This window comes from Pongo pygmaeus, chromosome 9 (genome assembly GCF_028885625.2).
Source record: "Pongo pygmaeus isolate AG05252 chromosome 9, NHGRI_mPonPyg2-v2.0_pri, whole genome shotgun sequence".
Lineage (NCBI taxonomy): Eukaryota > Metazoa > Chordata > Mammalia > Primates > Hominidae > Pongo > Pongo pygmaeus.
In genome coordinates this window covers 32,322,435-32,341,187 of record NC_072382.2, presented here as the reverse complement: position 1 = coordinate 32,341,187, position 18,753 = coordinate 32,322,435, and the positions used below count along the sequence as shown (strand labels likewise).

General features: G+C 34.9%; 1 protein-coding gene across 2 annotated transcripts in view; it reads left to right on the top strand.

Moving 5' to 3' along the window:
• The window catches only part of PDHX (pyruvate dehydrogenase complex component X), a 76,809-nt gene that overhangs the window by 47,203 nt on the left and 10,853 nt on the right, over positions 1-18,753 (top strand). For both annotated transcript variants that reach the window (XM_054438598.2, XM_063671006.1), the window contains exons 6-9: positions 296-470; positions 3,810-3,957; positions 11,780-11,838; positions 18,223-18,381. In XM_054438598.2, the coding sequence (XP_054294573.1) occupies positions 296-470; positions 3,810-3,957; positions 11,780-11,838; positions 18,223-18,381 (541 nt within the window). The remainder of the gene's footprint in view (positions 1-295; positions 471-3,809; positions 3,958-11,779; positions 11,839-18,222; positions 18,382-18,753) is intronic.

Here is an 18,753-nt window from a genome sequence, read left to right as displayed (position 1 = left end):
TGCACAGAAAAAAGACTAATTTCCTTTTTAAAAATCACTACTTATGCCCAATTTTAATAACATTTTAATTGTTTGGCTTTTGAAAATATGCAAATATTAGAACATGACAAATAATGGTCAGCAGACCAGGTGAGAGACAGGATTTAATTTTCTAGCTCAAATTATTGGTTTTTAATTATAACCTTGACATCTGTATATTTCTGTATCTTTTCTCCACATCTCACCTGCATTTTCTGAAAGTTCTGTTATATTCCTTATTGCTAATTATGGTTATCTACTTTGCTCTTATTTCCAGGGATGCTCTCAAACTTGTCCAATTGAAACAGATGGGCAAGATTCCCGAGTCCAGACCAACTCCAACCCCTGCAGCCACTCCCACAGCACCTTCGCCCCTACAGGCCACAGCTGGGCCATCTTATCCCCGGCCTGTGATCCCACCAGTATCAACTCCTGGACAACCCAATGCAGTGGTAGTGTTCTCTAAGTGAATTTTTATTTCTTTTTCTTGTTTTTCTTTTTTTTTTTTTTTTTTTTGAGACAGAGTCTTGCACTGTCACCCAGGCTGGAGTGCAGTGGTGCAGTCTCGGCTCACTGCAGCCTCTGCCTCCCAGGTTCAAGTGATTCTCCTGCCTCAGCTTCCTGAGTAGCTGGGATTATAGACGTGCACCACCACGCCCACCTAATTTTTGCATTTTTAGTAGAGACGGGGTTTCACCATGTTGGCTAGGCTGGTCTCAAACTCCTGACTTCAGGAGGTCCACCCGCCTTGGCCTCCCAAAGTGCTGGGATTACAGGTGTGAACCTGGATTTTTATTTTTCAGATTTAAGTGAGAGAGAAAATAAGAACAACTACTATGTGTTTTAAGAGTAGATTTAAAACAGATTAGTTTTACTAATCTGTTTCAATAGTAGCTAAGTGATAAAGATAGAACACTCCAAATGCTTTGTTTTACAGATTTCCTATCAGAAACCAAAATTTGTTTGTACGTTAACTTCCAAATAAACATTAGAACTATAATTAAATTTAAAGTTACCACCAGTTCCACAACTTCAGTAACATATATATTCTCTACAATCTCATGTTTCATGTCTTAAGTGTGATACTAATAAATAGTAGCTGACACTAGCTCCCTTTTGTGGATATGTTCTACTTTTTAACTAGGGAATTGATAATCTCACTATGAAGAACTATGTAGCTAGTCATTCTTCCCTTCTCAGATGCATGCAGTATAACAGCCCCTTTTTGTTTTCAAATTACTCCATTTTGCCTCTCTATGCCTTTCCTATTTAGGTTATTTACTTCCTATCAGAAGAAATGTAGGATAGCCAAGTTTATTTAAAATCGAATGAGCACTTAAAAAAATAAAAAGCAAAATAAATAGATAAGTCTGTACTCCTAGTGGAGAACTATATACCATATGATATTTTAAAAGAGTTGAAAACAGTACAACTTTCATGGGAAACAGATTTTTAAATATCCATTAATGATTAATATACTGCATACTTGAATAACCTACTCTTTAAGGACATGCAGTTGGACAGGATACTATGTATATTGAGTGTATAGTCCACTCTTTGACTATATAATGTATATGGACTATAAAATATGTATAATTCAATCATATGTATTTTAAAAGTAGGTTATTCAAGGCTGGGTGTGGTGGCTTACACCTGTAATCCTAGCACTTTGGAAGGCTGAGGTGGGAGGACTGCCTGCACCCAGGCATTCAAAGACCAGCCTGGGCAACATAGTGAGACCTCATCTCTACAAAAAAATTTTAAAATCAGCTGGATGTGGTAGCGTGTGCCTGTAGTCCAACTACTCAGGCGGCGGAGGTTGGGGAATCACTTGAGACCGGGAGATTGAGGCTGTAGTGAGCTATGTGCACTCCAGCCTGGGTAATAGAGGAAGACCCTGTCTCAAAAAAAAAAAAAAAAAAGTTATTCAAATTAGGAAGGTAAACCTTTCAGATTCTTATAGTATGTAGAGAGCATTTATTCTACTTGACCAAGTACTTTGCTAACATAAAGTGTTTAATTTCTTAATGATATTTGTAAAAATGAAATCAGCCGCACTTTCATTTGCTTTGTATTATCTTGAAGTGATTGTAATGAAATTCCAAAATAGAGTGAAGGACGAGAAAGGAATTAGATACAATTTAAAATCTATCATGCTTTTTTTAGAGGTCCAAGGAACAGAATGGAAAAACTACAGTGAAGTTATAGGAATATTTTATTATCTCATTCATACTTTCTATTATGAATCTCTAAGAAATAAGATACTCATGTTATTTTTAAAAATTACAAATCCAAATAGAAATAATTGAATTGCCTGTATAGAAGGTACCTAATCTTCTAATGTCCCTTGTGATTTCTTTGATCCATGAGTTGTTTATAAGTGTGAATTTAATTTCAAAATATTGGAAGACTCTTCAGTTACCTTTCATGATTTCTAGTTTAACTCCACTGTGTTTAGAGAATACACTTTGAGACACACTTCATTTTAAAACAATCTTCTCAAATTTATCGAGATTTATTTTATATTTATAATATGGCCTGTCTTGGTGGATGTTCCATGTGTACTTGAAAAGATGGTTCAACTTACAATTTTTTGACTTTATGATGGTGTAAAAGTGATACACATTCAGTAGAAAGCAGTGCAGTATTTCCTTGCAATGCTGGGCAGTAGCGGCCAACCACAGCTCCAAGTTAGCCATGTGATCATCAGGGCAAACAGCCGCTGCTCTGCAGTATACTGTGTAGCCAGATGATTTTGCCCAACTGTAGGCTAATGTAAATGTTTTGAGCACATTTATGGTAGGCTACGCTAGGGCTAACCTGTTATGTTCAGTATGTTAAGTGTATTAAATGCACTTTGACTTATGATGTTTTAAACTTATGATGGGTTCATCAGAGTGTCACTCCATCATAAGTCAAAGGGCAACTATATATTAATAGTTGGTTTGTTGATTTATTAGCTGTTTTATTTCAGGTGTTTTTTTCTTTTTCTTTTTCTTTTTTTTTTTCCCAAGACAGTCTTGCTCTGTTGCCCAGGCTGGAGTACAGTGGCGCAATCTTGACTCAGTGCAACCTCTGTCTCCCTGGTTCAAGTGATTCTCCTGCCTCAGCCTCCTGAGTAGCTGGGGGATTACAGGCACGCGCCACCACACTCAGCTAATTTTTGTATTCTTAGTAGAGACGGGGTTTCACCATGTTGGCCAAGCTGGTCTTGAACTCTTGACCTCATGATCTGCCTGCCTCAGCCTCCCAAAGTAATCCTGAGATTACAGGTGTGAGCCACCATGCCCAGCCCATTTCAGTTTTATTAAGTGATATTTGTAACAAAAGCTGCTTACAGATGGTGTACGTCTATGTCTGTCTTCTCTCTCCTCTCTCTTTCTGTGTATGTATGTACACACACATATATTGCTCCTTGTGTGTGTGGTATGTGTGTGTGTATGTATATATACACACACAAACACACCTGTGGAGGAATTATTCATTATTTGGTAGGTTTCTTTTTTATCATCTTAAACATAGTAACAAAGATATCCCATTCACAATTGAAACATGAATTTTATTACTTTTTTCTGTAGTTTTATGCTATAAAACCAAAACGTCTCAGATTTTTTTATATTCTTCCCTTATACTAAGAATTTTAATAGTGCTTTTCTTGTATTAATCTTTAATTAATAAGTTAGGTCATTGAGAATGAATTTCATTTATAAAGTTGCTTGTTTTTTTGTTTTATTTTTCTATTCCACTTGTGGTTTAACAGACAGGTTGCTATCTTTTTGCTCTTTTTGCAGGGCACATTCACTGAAATCCCCGCCAGCAATATTCGAAGAGTTATTGCCAAGAGATTAACTGAATCTAAAAGTACTGTACCTCATGCATATGCTACTGCTGACTGTGACCTTGGAGCTGTTTTAAAAGTTAGGCAAGATCTGGTCAAAGGTTAGTAAAATTGAATTTACTTAATACAAAACACATGCTAACTTAACTTTCATGAAATCCTTTATAAAATTATAAAATTAAAAGCTACATTGTGTAGCTTTTAATTTCAGTTTCATAATGTACTTGCACTCTATTCTGGGTGTATTTGTGCTAGAGAAAAAAAATTAGCAATGGTTTCCTTGAAAAAGTGAATTGGTTCCACAGTATTAAATAAATCACAGCTGCCTTTATGCAGAATAAAGCTTTCTGTTCTACCTTGCTTTTATTTCCTCTTTGTCATATTTGAATAATATACATTTAGTTAACATTTATTTAGCAGGCAGTTACTGAGTTCAATTCTCTGTTACATACTGAGCTTTAAAAATACAGGTTGAGCAACCCAAAATTCAAAAATTCAAAGTGCTTCAAGATGTGAAACTTTTTGAGTGCCAACATGAAGCTCAAAGGAAGTCCTCCTTGGAGCTTTTCAGATTTTGGATTTTTGGACTAGAGATGCCAAAACAGTAAATGTAATATTACAAAATCTGAAAAAATTTTAAAATCTGAAACACTTCTGATTCCAAGTATTTTGAATAAGGGATACTGAAATCTGAAGTACTATAATTTGGTTGGTTAGTTATTTTAAAAGCAAAAGTGGGCTTAATGTTTTGGTGTGCTTTAGCATTTACGTAGGTCAATTTTTTTGTAAGAACACATGAATGATTTGTGTAGACCAAATGGTTATTTTTTGTTTTGAATATCTTTTGGTATGGTATTTAAACAAAGCAGTCAACATTTCATTAAGTTTAAAATCCAAAACTTTTAAGGATGTGTTAGATTATAAATATCTTAGATATTCTTCTTTATGCAAATTTTGATTTTATATTTCTTGTTCAGAATGCATTTACAGATTATTAAATTTGTAATATTTCTTCCAAAAATCAATTATAAATAAGGTTGCTGAGAGACATACAGATTTTTTAGCATGAACTGATAGTTTTATTTCTTTATTTTTGACCTATATGGCCTTCATATTATTTTCTTGTCTTATTGCACTGACTAGGACCTCTGGTATAATGAATATAGATGGTAAAAGCAGATATTTTTGCCTTGTTCTTGATTTTGGGGGAAAAGCATTCAGTCTTTTATGTTAGCTATAGGTTTTTTGTAGAATATTATTTTCAGGTTGAAAGAATTTCCATTCCTAACTTGCAGAGAGTTTTAAACATGAATAGATGTTGAATTTTGTCAAATACTTTTTGTGCATCTTTTCAGATAACTTTTCCTTTTTCTGTCTGTTAATAAGGTGAATTACATTGGTTGATTTTCAAGTGTTGAATCAACTTTGTATTCCTCATATAAAACCCACTTAATGATTAACCTTCTCATATATTGTTTGATTCTGTATTCTAAAATTTTGTTTAGAATCTTTACACCTATGCCCATGAGAAATGCTAACCTGTAGTTTTCTTTTCTGGAGATATTTTTTCGGATTTGTTATCTTATCTAGTGAAGTGGGTTGGAAAACATTTCCTCCTCCTTTATTTTCTGGAAGAGTTTGGATACAATTGGTATTATTTCTTTTTTAATTGTTTAGTAGAATTCACTAGTGAATTTCTTTATGGGAAGGTTTTTAACTATGAATTTTATTTTAAAAATGTATGCAGCTTTTTTTTCTTGAATGAATTTTGGTAGTTTGTGTCTGTCAAGAAATTTGTTTGTGTCATCTAAGTCACTAGATTTATTGGCATAAAGTTATTTACTGCATTACCTTATTATACTGTCATTTTATCTGAAGTAATGTTTCTGTTTTTGACATTAGTAATTTGTGTGTTTTACTCTCTAGATCACTCTGACTAAAGGATTATCAGTTCTATTGATCTCCATCTCTTCAAAGAACCGGCATTTGGTTTTATTAACTTACCTAGTATTTCTGTGATATTGATCTCATTGATTTCTATTCTTTATTTTTTTTTTCTCTTTGTTTTCAGTTTACTTTGCTCTTTTATTTCTAGTTTCTTAAGGTGAAAACTTGGATCATTTATTTGAGACCTCTATTTTTTAATATAAGCATATAATACTCTTGAATTATCTTTAAGCACTGCTTTAGCTGTATCCCACAAATGTTGATTTTTTTTTTTTTTTTCTTTTTGAGACAGGGTCTTGCTCTGTCACCCAGGCTGGAGTGCAGTGGTGCGATCTCGGTTCACTTCAACCACCGCCTCCTGGGTTCAAATGATTCTCATGCCTCAGTGCCCTGAGTAGCTAGGATTACAGGCACAAACCACCATGCCTGGCTAATTTTTTGTATTTTTACTAGAGACGGGGTTTTAGCATGTTGGCCACGCTGGTCTCACACTCCTGGCCTCAAGTGATCCACCCACCTGGGCCTCCCAAAGTGCTGAAATTACAGGCGTGAGCCACCACGCCTGGCATTATTTTTCCTTTTATTCAATTGAAAATGTTTTCTCATTTATTTCTTTTGTGATTTCTTTGATCAATGAGTTATTTATAAGTGTGCACTTAATTTCAAAATATTTGAGGACTATTCATTTCTCTTTTATGATTTCTAGCTTAACTACATTGTGTTTAGAGAACACACTTTATATGATTTCAGTTTTCTTAAATTTGTTGATATTTATTTTATGTTTATAGTATGGTTTATCTTGGTATGTGTTCTTGAAAAGAATTTTTTTATTTTTGTAAGGGAATGTTCTATAAATGTCAGGCCAAGCTGCTTAATAGTGTTGTTTATGTCTTTTGAGAGCAGTGTTGATATTCCTCATTATAATTGTTTATTTGTAGTTTCTCCTTTCAGCTCTGTCAGTTTTTGCTTCATGTATCCTGAAGATCTGTTATTGGCCACATACACAGGAATTTTGTTTTCTTGAACAGACTAGTCATTATGTCATGTCCTTATCTATTCCTTGTAATATTCCTTATCCTCAAGCCTTCTTTATCACATCTGTAGCCACTACAGATTTCTTTGACTCGTGTTTCTATAGTATATCTTTTTGCATCTTTTTACTTTTTAAATGTAAATATGTTTATTTAAATAGGTTTCTTGAAGGCAGCATGTAGTTGGTTCTTGCTATTTTATCCAATTCTTTAGTCTCTTAAGCTGTTTAGACCACTCACATTTAATGGGATAGTTGGATTTAAATCTACCATTTTGTTCTCTCTTTGCATTCTCTTTGTCCCACCTCTTTTATTCTTCTTTCCTTATGTTTTTGGTTTTTTATTTTGTTATCATTCTATTGTATTTATTCATTTTATCTTCTTTTTTCTCTTCTTATCTGCTTTGCAATGGTTTTCATAGGGTTTACAATATAATTCTTTAATTTATCACAGCCTGGCTTCAAATTGTATTACACCCCACTCCATGTTTAATATAAGAACCTCATAACTATATACTTGCACTTCCTCCCTGTCATATTTTGTACTGCTTTTGTCATGTTTTACTTCTATATATGATGTAAGCCCCAGAATACATGTTTAATGTTTTTTGCTTTAGCAAATCAACTCTTTTGGAGTTTTAAAATGAGGGAAAAAATGTCTTTTATATTTATCTGTACTTTTTTTCATTTCTTTCTATAGAATTAAAGTGCTGTCTGCTATTTTACTTCTTCTACCCAAAGAACTTCTTTTAATGCTTCTTATAGTACAGATTGACAATAAATTTTCTCAGTTTTTGTCTGAAAAAGTCTATTTTGTCTTTCACATTTTTCCTTTTTAAAACAATTTTTTAAAGTGTAGTTGAATATATAACATGAGTCTTACCATTTTCAGTGTAGTTAGTTCATTGACATTAAGTACATTTACATTGTTTGCAACCATTACCACCATTCATATACAGAACGTTTTTCATCCTGCAAAATGGAAACTCTGTATACTCTTCATTCCTCTTTCCCACCACCCCTGACAACCACCATTCTTCTATCTGTTCCTATAAATTTGATGATTCTAAGTACATCATATTAGTGGGATCATATAGTACTTGTCCTTTTGTGACTGGCTTATTCCACTTGGCGTTATGTCTTCAGGGTTCATGCATGTTGCAGAATGTATCAAAATTTCCTTTTTAAGGCTGAACAATGTTCCATTGTATGTATATACCCTACTTTGTTAATTCATGTGTTAATGGATAAATACATTAGGTTGTTTTTACCTTTTGGCTATTGTGAATAATACTGCTATGAACATGGCTGTACAAATATCTGTTTGTGTCTCTGTTTTCAAATATTTTAGGTATATCCCCAGAAGTGGAATTACTGGATTATATGATAATTCTATTTTTAATTTTTTAAGGAGCTACTATACTGTTTTCCTTAGTGGCTGTGCCATTTTGCATTCCCACTAATGGTGCACCAATGGGTCAGGCATGATGGCTCATCCCTGTAATCCTAGCACTTTGGGAGGCTGAGGACAGGGGTTCGAGACCTGCCTGAGAAACAGAACGAGACCCTATCTCTACAAAAAAATTGAAAAACTAGTCAGGCAGATGGCATATGCCTGTAGTCCCAGCTACTTGGGAGACTGAGGTGGGAGGATTGCTTGAGCCCAGGAGTTGGAGGTTACAGTGAGCTATAATTGCAGCACTTCATTCCAGCCTGGCTGATAGAGCAAGACCTGTCTCCAAAAACAAAAATGAAGTGCACAAAAGTTGAAATTTCTCCACATTTTTGCCAATACTTGTTATTTTCTGTTTTTTGATAGTAGTCACCCTAATGGATATATCTTCATCATTTTTAAGAAGTATTTTTGCTGGATATAGATTTTTCAGTTAATAGGGTTTTTGTTTCAGTTCTTTAAATAAAGATACTATTTCTTTATTTTCTGTCTTAGAATGTCTGCTGCCATTCTTAGTATTTGTTCCGTTGTATATGATGTTTTCCCCCTGTCTGGTTGCTTTCAAGATTTTCTCCATTACCAATTTGGCTACTGTATGCCTAGATTTTTTTTTTTCTATTGTATTTACTGTTTGGGTTTCTCTCAGCTTCTTAGATGTATGGTTTGTTGTCTTCCTTTAATTGTGAAAAATTTCCAGTTATTTTTAATGCTATCTTCTGTTCCATGTGGTTTCTCTTTGGGGCTCCAATTTTAAATGTTAGACTTTTTGAATTGTCCAAAGCTCTTAAATGCTCTATTCTTTTTGTTCATTCTTTTTTCTCTTTATGTTTCATATTGGATAATTTTTGTTTACCTAGCTTCAAGTTCACTGATTTCTTTTCTTAGCTGTGTCTGCAAAGCTTAGCAGAATATATATTTTTTATCTTGGTTAGCGTGGATTTTCCCCTCTGGATTTCCAATTGAATGTTTTTTTAGTTTCCATTTCTCTGCTGCTAGTCGCCATCTGTTTATGCATGTTGTACCATACTCTGCCCTCTTTACTCCTGTACTCTGACAGTGGGTATTTACTTCCTGTGTTTGTCTCTCCTCTGAGTGGATTATCACTCTTTGGCATTCAGTTCACCTGTTTGCTTTGTAACCTCCGATCCCTAATGGGCTCAAGAAAAGTTATGATTTTGTAATTTATCCTGCTTTTTCTTTCACCCTGTCAGGATAGGAACAGCTTTCTTTTGCAACTTTCTACATCCCAGGTGAAAGCAGGACTTTTATTAGTTTATATACAGAGTTTCAAGATTTCATATAAAGACAACTTGAGAGCTTTTAAAAGTTCAAGGAACTAAATGAAAAGCTATTTTAAAGAAAGTGCTAGGTTTCTAAAAAATGAACCCTGGAAACACTCCTGTAGTTCTCAGATCATACTTGCTTAGTCATGATATAGAGGTTAATATGGAAATCACTTTCCTGTTTTCTTACTCTGATAAGGCAGAAAACAGTAATATTTCAGAGGAGATATGGATTAGTTTTTTATCTTTGCATGGTCCGGTTTTGGTACACCCTTGTAATTAGGAATTTTCTTACAAATCTTTACACCCCACATTATCTATCTTCACTCCTCTTTCTCATATAAAGTTACAATATATAACATTCTGTATGCATGCTTCACACTTTGCTTTTCTGTCTTGACAATGTGTAAATGAGAATGTTTGATATTACCTTACAAACTGTTTTCTACTCAGTAAATATAACAACATCTCCTTTCAATATGTTTGGAAAATCTCCATTATAAAGAGTTAAAAATAAAGGAATTCAAAGAGAAACCTACTTTACACATGTTAGATTTGAGATGCTTGTAAGCGATGCAAGTAGAAATTTTATGTGAGAAGTTGGATATATAAGTCTGAAGCCTCAGTATCTCAGAATTAGAGGTAGAATTTGGAAGAGTCATCATTATATAAATGGTATCAAAACCTTGGAATTGGAACTGGAACTTCCAGCCTGGGGAGCTGCCAACATTGAGAGGAAAGGAATAAAAATGAGTGAGTGGGCAGAAAGTGGAAGAAAACCAGGAGAGTATAGTGACATAGGAGCCAGTAAAAGAATATATTTCATTCAACTCAAGAATGTTCCTAAATGTTGGAGTATGCTGAATACAAAATTTTAAGGGAGGACTGTGGACTTAGGTGGTAGGTTTGGATGGTTTTAGAAGTCTTCACTGTGAATACCTGTGGGTAAGTAGATAAAGTGAGGAGAAGGCTGAGGGAGCCATGAAAGCTTAGCAGAGTAAGTTCATGAACTGTTACATTTGAATTTGCACAGACCAAATCTTCCTATGTGGTTATCATTAAAAGCCTGTAAGCACTGTAAGTCCATTTATATTTCTATTCCTAAAGGGGTTTTAAGCAAAAATGTTTATATATTTCTGGAATTCTGAATTAGAGGAGCTTTGATACTTTGCAGCTGATGGTTATCGTGGCAGTTTGACAGTATTTAGGTTTATGGTAATTCATCTAATCCCTTTCTGAAGTCTCCAGGATGCCTTTGGAATGAGCTGTTATTCACCTAAAATTCCATGATACTTCAGTAATAGGATAGGTTTTTCGCCTCATACCATTGACTAGATCTAGATCTTAAAGTCTTTTTCTATAAGCTCTTTCAAGAAAGAATCAAGTGTTGTTTACATTTTCCAACACTGTTATACCCAGTGGCAAATGCAAAGACATAAACAAATACTTTAGTTATGATCAGCTCTGTAGGAAGTGGGAGGACCCCAGCTTTATCTTAAAATCATTATATATACTGGAAAGAAATTGATTCAAATGCATTCACTGTAAAACTATGGATGGAGAACCTCATTTTATTAATCACACTAGGACCTATGCCAGCATTGCTTCATCTTTGGCTTTTGTTATATCCTGTTTTGTTAAGTTAAAAAGCAGTTAAATTTTTTTTCACCTACACCCCATTAGTAAAAAGAAATTTTCGAACACTTTCCCATATGTGTATATATAACTGTTTATATAAAGTTCTTACATGTATCACTGTTCTAGTATAATCAATATATTATAAAGCATACAGAGAATAAGGGCATTTGAAAAGAACGAGGAAGAAAATGAATCATCTTGTAAACTTCCTGACTGCACACACCACAGAGAGACCATTTGTCTTTTTCAAGACATAGGAGTTAGTTCTTTTTTTCTGATTGTGCTTGTAATGGGTCCTTCAGGTTCTTGTGTATGATATCTAAGCAATTTAAAAAATTGATAACCAAGGCCCAGAAGTAAACTTACATTCATGGTTAATATTATTTATCCAGGACCTCATATAATGCAAGTTTTTCTAATCATGGGAACCTTATTGACTAAGCAAACAAAAGCCTGTAATTTTTTATCATTGTTTGTCAGTACATTCCGTAATTTACAAGTTTGAAATTGTAATGGTCAATGTTAAAGTTATATTAGGAATACTAATTTTACTAAGCTTATTTTTCTTTCAGATGACATTAAAGTATCAGTAAATGACTTTATCATCAAGGCAGCAGCTGTTACCCTTAAAGTAAGTAGCAGACTTCAAATGATTTTGTCTTCTTAAGTAGTTTCATGTCGTGGAATTTTTACAATGACAAATAGAACTCTTATTTTTAAATCACAAAAATTTTATAATTGTCTTGCTAAAAATATCCTATCATTTGATCTCCCTCATTTTACTAATGAAGAAACTGTAAATCAAAAGGGCTCACAATGAATTAGAGCAGAATAAAAACCATTTATTCTAGGCATTAGAGCAGTAAACAAAAAATTGATTTCTGTTGTCCCCGGGGCTTACATTCTAGTTGGAGGAGACAAACTATTATACGTCAGATGGTGAAAGTGCTGAGAAGAAAAAGAAAGGATAAGGGGACAAAGTAACTAGGGGTGCTTTTTCAAAAGGGAAGCGAGGGAAGCCTCTCTGACAAGGCGATAATTTAGATACGGCCTGAGAAAACAGAGGGAGTGAGCCACATAGGTATGTGGTAAAAGTGCATTCCACACAGAGGGACCAGCAAACACCAAGGCTGCAAGCAGAGGATCGCATTAACCAAAGATGTGGTGCTGAGGGTGGAATATGCCTAGAGTGGAGAGGTGGGAGATAAGATTTAAATAACAGTGGGAGAGCATGAAGGGGAACCCAAGTACATGAGTCCTTGTTGGACATGGTGAGGACTAGGGATTTTATTATGGGTGAGAAGGAAGCCTTTGGAGGGTTTTGAACAAATAACTAATGTGATCTGACTTATACTTTAGAAACGAAAAGGAGAGGCTGCCCTGGGTGCTGTGTAGAATGTGGCCTGTGGAGAGGCAAGGGAGGAGACGATGAGCTCCCCTGGGAGGCTTTAGAAGATGACAGTGGCTTGGACAAATGTGGTAGCAAATGGAGCTAGGGTGAAGTGGAGATTTGGGTTATGTTTCAAAAGTAGAGCCAACAGGATTTGCTGGTGGATTGGATATGGGGTGTGAGAAAGAGAAACAAGCATTTTGGCCCAAGCAATGGGAGGAATGAGTTTTCCATGTACTAAGATTGGGAAAACTGGGAGGGGTATAGCTTTGGGGTAAGGAATCTAGAGTTTGGTTTTAGACATGTTAAATTTGAGGAGCCTAACAGATATTCCAGTGGAGGTGGCAGGAGGGCAGGTGAACATATAAGCCTGCAGTTCAGTGGAGGTGATGTAAACCTAGCTGGCTGGAGATGTAAATCTAGAACCCAGGCTTCCTGCCTTCCTGCCTTCCTGCCTGGCACTCTTTTTCATCATGCCTCCTTTCTGTAATGAGGCTATTTTCTGGGATCACTGCTTGTTAACAGACTGTATTTAAAGTACATTTATAATTAACTTGTTTTTATTTCTTGAAAGATACATTAATAAGGAGGGTTCCATGGTGTAATGGTTAGCACTCTGTATTCTGAAAAATACATTAATACAGAACTTAAAAAGCATGCCTTTTCAGCATTATCTAATTATTCATATAACTTTTCTCTTTTGATGAAATATTTTGAATTATATTAATGATTTAATTATTAATTGACTTATTGTGATTAATATCATTAATTGTGAATCATTTTTGTACTCCTGAAATAAATCTCTAATGGGCATAAGCTATTTGTTAATATTTCATTGGATAATTTTTGTATCCAGAGTCATAAGTGGTAATTTAAATTTTGTGCCAACATTATCAGACCTTTTTTCCCTAATCATTGGCTTCATTAAATGAATTTGGATTATTTCTTCTTTTCTTTCCTCTGTACACATTTCAATATTATATAATTTTTAATATTTTCTAGTTTCATAGAATTCACCAGTAAAAATATCTGAACCTGCTTCTATTTTGAGGAGGGGATCTTGGCAGCTTTCCCTTTTTTTTTATTCTTTCACCATAATTACTGATCTGTTTTAATTTTCAGCTTTTTTAAAAAATCAATTTTAAAAGCTTATATTTTCCCAGAAAATCACTCATTTAATTTAGATTCCCAAACTTACTAGCCTAGAGTCATTTAAATTTGTTTCTTATAATTATTTTAACATCCTCAGTGCCTGGGGTTATTCTGAACTCTATCTCACTTCTATTGCATATTTATATATTCTTAGCTTGTATTGTTTTGTTATGTATTTTTTCCTTCATTTCCTTAGATTCATTTTAGTCAGAAAACTTGAATGTGTAATTCATTTTAATTTTTTTTAATAAGGTTTAAGATAGTTTCTTTTTTTTTTTTGAGCAGCAGCAAGATTTATTGTGAAGAGCAAAAGAACAAAGTTTCCACAGCATGGAAGGGAACCCGAGCGGATTGCCCTAAGATAATAGATTTTTAATACAACTTTGACCGTGTCCCATAAGTCTTCTTTACATTTTGTAATTAAATTTATTTGCCAGATATTCTTCATTCATGAGGGTTTTGTTTAGTTTCTCTTTTACTTTAGTGTTGTCTATGAAGAATTTCAAATCTTCTGAGGGTTTGGGACTTTATTCTTTTAACATAGTGATATTGTTGAATGAGTGAAGGAACTAAGCCTTGAAAGATGGAAAAATGGAAGAGCAATTGAAAAGCAGTGTGAAGGTAGCCTTGAAATGGAAATGAGCGTAGCATGACAGTGAGCCAAGTGGAAAATTCATCTCAGGGGAGTGGTCACAAGTAAAATGGGATAGATAGAGTGGAATCAAATTGTATATTGCCATGCTTAAATGACATGCTAGGAGGCCTGGATCTTTTTCTTTAGAAAACAAAGAATTTTTGAGAACAGAAATTTGTTTTCAGTTTCTGTTTTTCAGCATCATTTTCACCTGTGATACAGGGCAACATTATTAATAGGCAGGGTTTCCAGGCATTTCGTCATTTGATGAAATCTTTTTTTTTTATTATTATAGTTTAAGTTTTAGGGTACATGTGCACAACATGCAGGTTAGTTACATATGTATACATGTGCTATGTTGGTGTGCTGCACCCAGTAACAACTCATTTAACATTAGGTATATCTCCAAATGCTATCCCTCCCCCATCCCCCGACCCCACAACAGGCCCTGGTGTGTGATATTCCCCTTCCTGTGTCCATGTGTTCCCATTGTTCAGTTCCCACCTATGAGTGACAACATGTGGTGTTTGGTTTTTTGTCCTTGTGATAGTTTGCAAAGAATGATGGTTTCCAGCTCCATCCATGTCCCTACAAAGGACATGAAGCCATCATTTTTTATGGCTACGTAGTATTCCATGGTGTATATGTGCCACATTTTCTTAATCCAGTCTATCATTGTTGGACATTTGGATTGGTTCCAAGTCTTTGCTATTGTAAATAAGTGCCACAATAAACATACGTGTGCATGTGTCTTTATAGCAGCATGATTTATAATCCTTTGGGTATATACCCAGTAATGGGATGGCTGGGTCAAACAGTATTTCTAGTTCTAGATCCCTGAGGAATCGCCACACTGACTTCCACAATGGTTGAACTAGTTTACAGTCCCACCAGCAGTGTAAAAGTGTTCCTATTTCTCCACATCCTCTCCAGCACCTGTTGTTTCCTGACTTTTTAACGATCGCCGTTCTAACTGGTGTGAGATGGTATCTCATTGTGGTTTTGATTTGCATTTCTCTGATGGCCGGTGATGATGAGCATTTTTTCATCTGTTTTTTGGCTGCATAAATGTCTTCTTTTGAGAAGTGTCTGTTCATATCCTTCACCTACTTGTTGATGGGGTTATTTGTTTTTTTCTTGTAAATTTGGTTGAGTTCATTGTAGATTCTGGATATTAGCCCTTTGTCAGATGAGTAGATTGCAAAAATTTTCTCCCATTCTGTAGGTTGCCTGTTCACTCTGATGGTAGTTTCTTTTGCTGTGCAGAAGCTCTTTAGCTTAATTAGATCCCATTTGTCAATTTTGGCTTTTGTTGCCATTGCTTTTGGTGTTTTAGACATGACGTCCTTGCCCATGCCTATGTCCTGAACGGTATTGCTTAGGTTTTCTTCTAGGGTTTTTATGGTTTTAGGTCTAACATGTAAGTCTTTAATCCATCTTGAATTAATTTTTGTATAAGGTGTAAGGAAGGGATCCAGTTACAGCTTTCTACATATGGCTAGCCAGTTTTCCCAGCACCATTTATTAAATAGGGAATCGTTTCCCCATTTCTTGTTTTTGTCAGGTTTGTCAAAGATCAGATGGTTGTAGATATGCAGCATTATTAAAATTGACACCCTAACATCATAACTAAAAGAACTAGAGAAGCAAGAGGAAACATATTCAAAAGCTGGCAGAAGGCAAGAAATAACTAAGATCAGAGCAGAACTGAAGGAAATAGAGACACAAAAAAATCTTCAAAAAATCAATGAATCCAGGAGCTGTTTTTTTTTAAAAGATCAACAAAATTGATAGACTGCTAGCAAGACTAATAAAGAAGAAAAGAGAGAAGAATCAAATAGATGCAATAAAAAATGATAAAGGCGATATCACCACGAATCCCACAGAAATGCAGACTACCATCAGAGAATACTATAAACACCTCTATGCAAATAAACTAGAAAATCTAGAAGAAATGGATAAATTCCTCGACACGTACACCCTCCCAAGACTAAACCAGGAAGAAGTTGAATCTCTGAATAGGCCAATAACAGGCTCTGAAATTGAGGCAATAATTAATAGTTTACCAACTAAAAAAAGTCCAGGACCAGATGGATTCACAGCCGAATTCTACCAGAGGTACAAGGAGGAGCTGGTACCATTCCTTCTGAAACTATTCCAATCAATAGAAAAAGAGGGAATCCTTCCCTAACTCATTTTATGAGGCCAGCATCATCCTGATACCAAAGCCTGGCAGAGACACAACAAAAAAAGAGAATTTTAGACCAATATCCTTGATGAACATTGATGCAAAAATCCTCAATAACATACTGGCAAACAGAATCCAGCAGCACATCAAAAGGCTTATCCATCACGATGAAGTTGGCTTCATCCCTGGGATGCAAGGCTGGTTCAATATACGCAAATCAATAAATGTAATCCAGCATATAAACAAAGACAAAAACCACATGGTTATCTCAATAGATGCAGAAAAGGCCTTTGGCAAAGTTCAACAACCCTTCATGCTAAAAACTCTCAATAAATTAGGTATTGATGGGACGTATCTCAAAATAATAAGAGCTATTTATGACAAACCCACAGCCAATATCATACTAAATAGGCAAAAACTGGAAGCATTCCCTTTGAAAACTGGCACAAGACAGGGATGCTCTCTCTCACCACTCCTATTCAACATAGTGTTGGAAGTTCTGGCCAGGGCAATCAGGCAAGAGAAAGAAATAAAGTGTATTCAGTTAGGAAAAGAGGAAGTCAAATTGTCCCTGTTTGCAGATGACATGATTGTATATCTAGAAAACCCCATCCTCTCAGCCCAAAATCTCCTTAAGCTGATAGGCAACTTCAGCAAAGTCTCAGGATACACAATCAATGTGCAAAAATCACAAGCATTCTTATACATCAATAACAGACAAACAGAGAGCCAAATCATGAGTGAACTCCCATTCACAATTGCTTCAAAGAGAATAAAATATCTAGGAATCCAACTTACAAGGGACGTGAAGGACCTCTTCAAGGAGAACTACAAACCACTGCTCAATGAAATAAGAGAGGATACAAACAAATGGAAGAACATTCCATGCTCATGGGTAGGAAGAATCAATATTGTGAAAATGGCCATACTGCCCAAGGTAATTTATAGATTCAATGCCATCCCTATCAAGCTACCAATGAGTTTCTTCACAGAATTGGAAAAAACTACTTTAAAGTTCATATGGAACCAAAAAAGAGCCTGCATTGCCAAGTCAATCCTAAGCCAAAAGAACAAAGCTAGAGGCATCATGCTACCTGACTTCAAACTATACTACAAGGCTACGGTAACCAAAAGAGCATGGTACTGGTACCAAAACAGAGATATAGACCAATGGAACAGAAATTTATTTTAAATAGGGAAGTAATGTATTGAGGGCCTGCTGATATATATCCCAGAGCTGGGCTAGAAAGTAAGGAATAATGTGATGTAATATTATTACCTGTTTCCACTCTCCTCCTCCCCTCAAGATCATGTTCGTTATCATATGAGGTAGGAAGTACAACAGACATTAAATAACCTTGCAATCAGGAAAGAAAGCCCTTTTCTCCCCACCATGATATAAAGAGATCAAAACATGTACCTCATCAGAATTTCTTCAAACTTGCTTCAAAAAGGTGGTATGTTTAATTATTCTTGGCAAACATAAAAGATAATTGACACAGAACTCCAAACCATTTTTTCAAATCAAATTTTTATTTATTTCCTCTTATCTAGCTATGTTCACTTTGGAAAATGCACAATGATTTTATTTTTCTGTAACTGCCTTGGTCTAAAGCTGCTTTTTTAGTAACATTTTTTTTTCTATTTCTAGCAAATGCCAGATGTTAATGTAAGCTGGGATGGAGAGGGCCCAAAGCAACTGCCATTTATTGACATTTCAGTGGCTGTGGCAACAGATAAAGGCTTACTTACACCAATCATAAAAGATGCTGCTGCTAAGGGTATCCAAGAAATTGCTGACTCTGTAAAGGTATGTCTTAAGAAAGAGTGTGCTTTCAAAATGTTAGCATATACTTCTGGATAATTACTTTCTGATAAAGTCGTGACGTAATCTAGTCAGACTGTGATTTTTGTATGTGTGAAGGGGAGAGTTATTTCATCAAGTGATTGTCACATATATATAGGTTTTTAAAGTTTTTATCCAAGTATGACCCATTGTAAGAAAATCTAATATTCAAAAATTAAGAGATAACCTATAAATGAATTAGGGAACAACTTCATGCTAAAGACAAGCTTTATTTTGCAAAGTCCAGAATTCAACCATAAAGATGCTCTATCAGGTAGGTTTTAAAGTTGAAGTTAAGCTGAAACTATATTTCTATGGACCTCAATATTAATAACA